General features: G+C 31.6%; 1 protein-coding gene across 1 annotated transcript in view; it reads right to left on the reverse strand.

Moving 5' to 3' along the window:
- The window catches only part of LOC103593235 (PAB-dependent poly(A)-specific ribonuclease subunit PAN3-like), a gene marked incomplete at its 5' end in the record, with an annotated part of 88,495 nt that overhangs the window by 40,416 nt on the left and 44,080 nt on the right, over positions 1-3,999 (reverse strand). The window contains one exon of the mRNA XM_008576190.1: positions 2,801-2,962. Coding sequence (XP_008574412.1) covers positions 2,801-2,962 — 162 coding nt within the window. The remainder of the gene's footprint in view (positions 1-2,800; positions 2,963-3,999) is intronic.

A 3,999-nucleotide genomic window follows, 5' to 3' on the forward strand; every position in this document is an offset into this window, starting at 1 on the left:
CTTATGATTCAGAGGACTTAAGCTTTAAGGGAAAAGAAACAAATGGAACAGGAAAGATTAATATATCTGGCTGCCCAATCCTCGAAACTATTGTATGTCAAAAATATAATATTAAAAAGTAAGCGTCACACAAACCCCCAAAAATCGGTATCAAACTGATTTACATAAGTTATTTTTCTTCTACAACAGAAAGATAAAAAACTCCAATAGAAAAAATAAATATTGACATACTCTTTGCTCTGTATAAACTACTCCAAATCCCCAGTTTAGGAATCCACTCGATGGATATTTTTCAATACTTCAACATGTGACTGATTATGTAAGACACTTTGGAGCTTCTAAAGTTCTAGATTTGAGGTACAGCATTCCTGACATCCTTAAAGGAAAAGAACTATTTGAAGCATAAAATAACAGAAGTATTTGAAATATTAGGTTCCGATGACATCAATTCAATCATTCACACACATTAATGCAAATCTATTACTATCCATTTTAATTAAAAATAAAGCATAATTCTAGTGTATATTCTTATACTACTCTAATGACTTTACAAGCTATACTAAAATGAGGTACCTCAGAACAGCCACTGGGAAAGGGGGCTAGCTGTGGGGACTGTAGCTACAGCTCTGCACTGATCAGTGTTCCACCCTCGCAACATACAAATAGTTTCAGTTTCACTTGTTATCAGTTGTATCTGGTTCTTATATAGTTGGAATGGTCCAATTTATTTTCAGACTTTCTTTTTAAAACTAAAAAGTAACTGTTAACAATCCACATCAAATCTCTGTCCTGATCTCAAAGACAAGAAAAATCCAGTTAAAACAAATATACTGCTATCTATAACNATTCCATACACATATTTTAAAATAAAAACATGAATCACTGTTATATAAATGTCAAGTTTAATAGACTCTTTCACATCATGACATTCTTGGTAGAAAATAAATAAAAAGATTACTAAGTAATAAAGGGTTAGGAATTATGAGCTCCTGAAAGAAATCCAACAGTGAAAGAATAATGCAATACAAATGACTGTATTTTATCACTGAGTTCAAACACGCAAAGATTTTGTTGTTGTTGGGTTTTTTGTTGGTTGGTTGGTTGGTTTTCTTTCATTTTCAGAAGTGGGAGAAGGCCAAGATGTTAGGTCAAGATTAAGAAATCAATGTAAACAAACGTTTAAAGTTCCAGAAAGAAAGGTAGTTAAATGTCACTGAGAAAAAGATGAATCACAAGGAAAAAAGACTAACTTGACAAATGCTGCAATTATGCATGAGTTACAGCGCATGTCTAGTAAACTATGTATGCATTCTCATCCTCCAAAAAAATTTGTCCTACAAAAGTTGTTAACCAGTTAGACAATTAAACCAATTATACCTCTACTGCAACTAGAGCTGAGCTGTATCTCACAGAAGTGAAGAGATTTTGAGTCTGACAAACACGGATTTAAATTTCTGTTCCCCTAATGACTATTTAATCTTAACATCGCTTAGCTTCTCTGAAGATGGTTCTTCGTTTAATAACAACATTTATTCCATAAGCTATGAGAAAGACCAAAAGACAATATATGTAAAAAGCTTAGCACAGTGCCTTGCACGAGGTAACCATTTAAAAAACATAGCTATAATTATTAAAATAAAAAATAAATATTTCGCTGACCTTATGATTCAGAGGACTTAAGCTTTAAGGGAAAAGAAACAAATGGAACAGGAAAGATTAANTAACAACATATCTAAAACTTTCCAGTGAAATTTTACATATATGATTATGTGGAAAACCCCTGGGTTTTCCTTATCTTCAGAAAAATACTACCAAAATTTCAGTTAAAGTAAATATCACATTTTGTAATACTTTTGGAATAATTTCTTTATTCCTTTGCCTAAGGCAACACAGATACTGCTACTGTATTAATACTGAAGAGAATGAAATATTGTGGAACCTGTTTATAGTATAAGGTTGGAGACAGAAATAAAAACAAGTTGTTAACTTTCTTATACCTTTTTTTATATGATACGCACGTGGAATAATAGGTTTTGGTTAGGAATATATTTTAAATACTAATTTACTCAAAGATTGGGAGGAAAGATAATCTACCTCTGACTAAATGGAAATTTTGATTATCTATATTATATAATTACCAATTTTTCAAAAATGAGAATAATTATAATCAAAATCAAAACAGAATATAAATTATTTTGTAAGTACTTCAAAATCTTATATAGAAGCTAGCCCTTGAGTTATAAAAATGCATTTTCATTATTCAGTATTGATAAGTAAAGATAATGTCAAAAAGTGAAATTTATCTGTAATAATCCTAAAACAACATACTATTCAAGTTGGTTTTAGAGTAAATCCTTGACAAGTTTGTTTACATACAACTTTTATTTCCTAGTAAACATACACAAAATGATAACATATGGAACTTGCTGTTTGTTCAGATTCCAAATAGATGGGACTTTCTGTAATAAATTTTATAATATGACTTTTGAATATATTACCCTGAATAACTATGTATTAAAAATAAATTCAAATGTTAACAAAATTGAAAATGGAAAAACTAAATTTAATAAAAGAAAAGGGAAATATACTACAAGCAGGGAAAGCTCAAAAAGTCATCAAACAAAAATCATTTAGTTGGTGAATGGGCCACTAACGTTGTTTTGATTAAAAAAAATGTTTTAAATGACCTACGTATATCAGCTAAGGCATCCAATCCCTTTACAACCACCACCCCACACAGACACAGAAAGCAGCCAAGATATTCACTTGCAAAAAATGTCTAATAAAAATTTTTTTTTACCTGTAAATTGTTTTCTGTGACTCTGTTCCACCAAACCATATTGATGGGTACTCCTGATTTACACCTGTCAGCAAGGCAGCCAATGGGGTTCTTTGCTTTTCGTGCCTTGGATCCCATCGGAACTAGCCTCTCCTCCAGCATCCCCAGGCGATACTTCCTTGGCTAGGAAAAAGAAGGAAAGAAACCAGGCCACTCCTAACATCCCCCACACTAATCTAAACTAACACAACTAATATATAGAAGATACTAGGAATGGTGGAATAGGAAACAAATAAAACTTCTATGACACTCCCTCTAATGCCCTTATCACCACCCACCATCTCCCACCCCCACCCCACACCTCCAAAAGAACCCATAGTCCTAATAAGCTGAACAGTATTTTTACATATAACAACAGATGTTTTAGAGAAATACATTATAATCTGATTTTATAAGACTATTTAATGACTAGAAATTAATTTCTCAGCAAAGTAAATGCTTTACAAAATTTTTTCCACTGGCACTTACCTATTCTCATTGCAATTTGAAGAAATGGCTTCAAGGGCACAAAATACAAATTAGAAAACAAAAATTCTTCAAACTATGTATTTTTCACCTCATCTTGCTACCTGATTTCCTACTAAGAATTATTCCACTTAAAAGCAGCAGCTGATTACCAAGGACTGGATGTTTTTTAAAAATTCTATGCATGTTAGGCCGGAGTACAAGTCATTCAATCTTAAGTGGGCATTCAACCTAAAGTACTCAATGAAAACAAATAATTTCAGACTAAAACAACACACAAGTTTCACTGGTCTTTTAAATCTCATTAATTTGAAGAGATTGATATTGAACTGTCCAATGAAATAAATTCATTGCCTAACATTATAATAAAGTTAGTAAACCATCTTAATAGTGGTTAATAGGACTTTTATATGTGAAAATTAATGATAGTTTCCACCATCTTACTTCTCTTAATTACAGCAAATTTGCATTAAGTTGCATCTTAAAGGGAATTTGTATGTACAGTTTTTACTGAAACATGCTTGGGCAGGTATCTAATTTAAAACCTGAAATAACAAAATCTATATTTACTCATTGTTCTGTCATAAGGTATAATGACTACTGAAACAAATAGTTAAAATGAAGTTTCCTTTTTTTTTTTCCTTTTTGTCTTTTTTACTGACCGGTAACGGGATCCCAACACTTGGTGTTGTGCC

This window comes from Galeopterus variegatus, unplaced genomic scaffold (genome assembly GCF_000696425.1).
Source record: "Galeopterus variegatus unplaced genomic scaffold, G_variegatus-3.0.2 Scaffold1305, whole genome shotgun sequence".
Classification (NCBI taxonomy): Eukaryota; Metazoa; Chordata; class Mammalia; order Dermoptera; family Cynocephalidae; genus Galeopterus; species Galeopterus variegatus.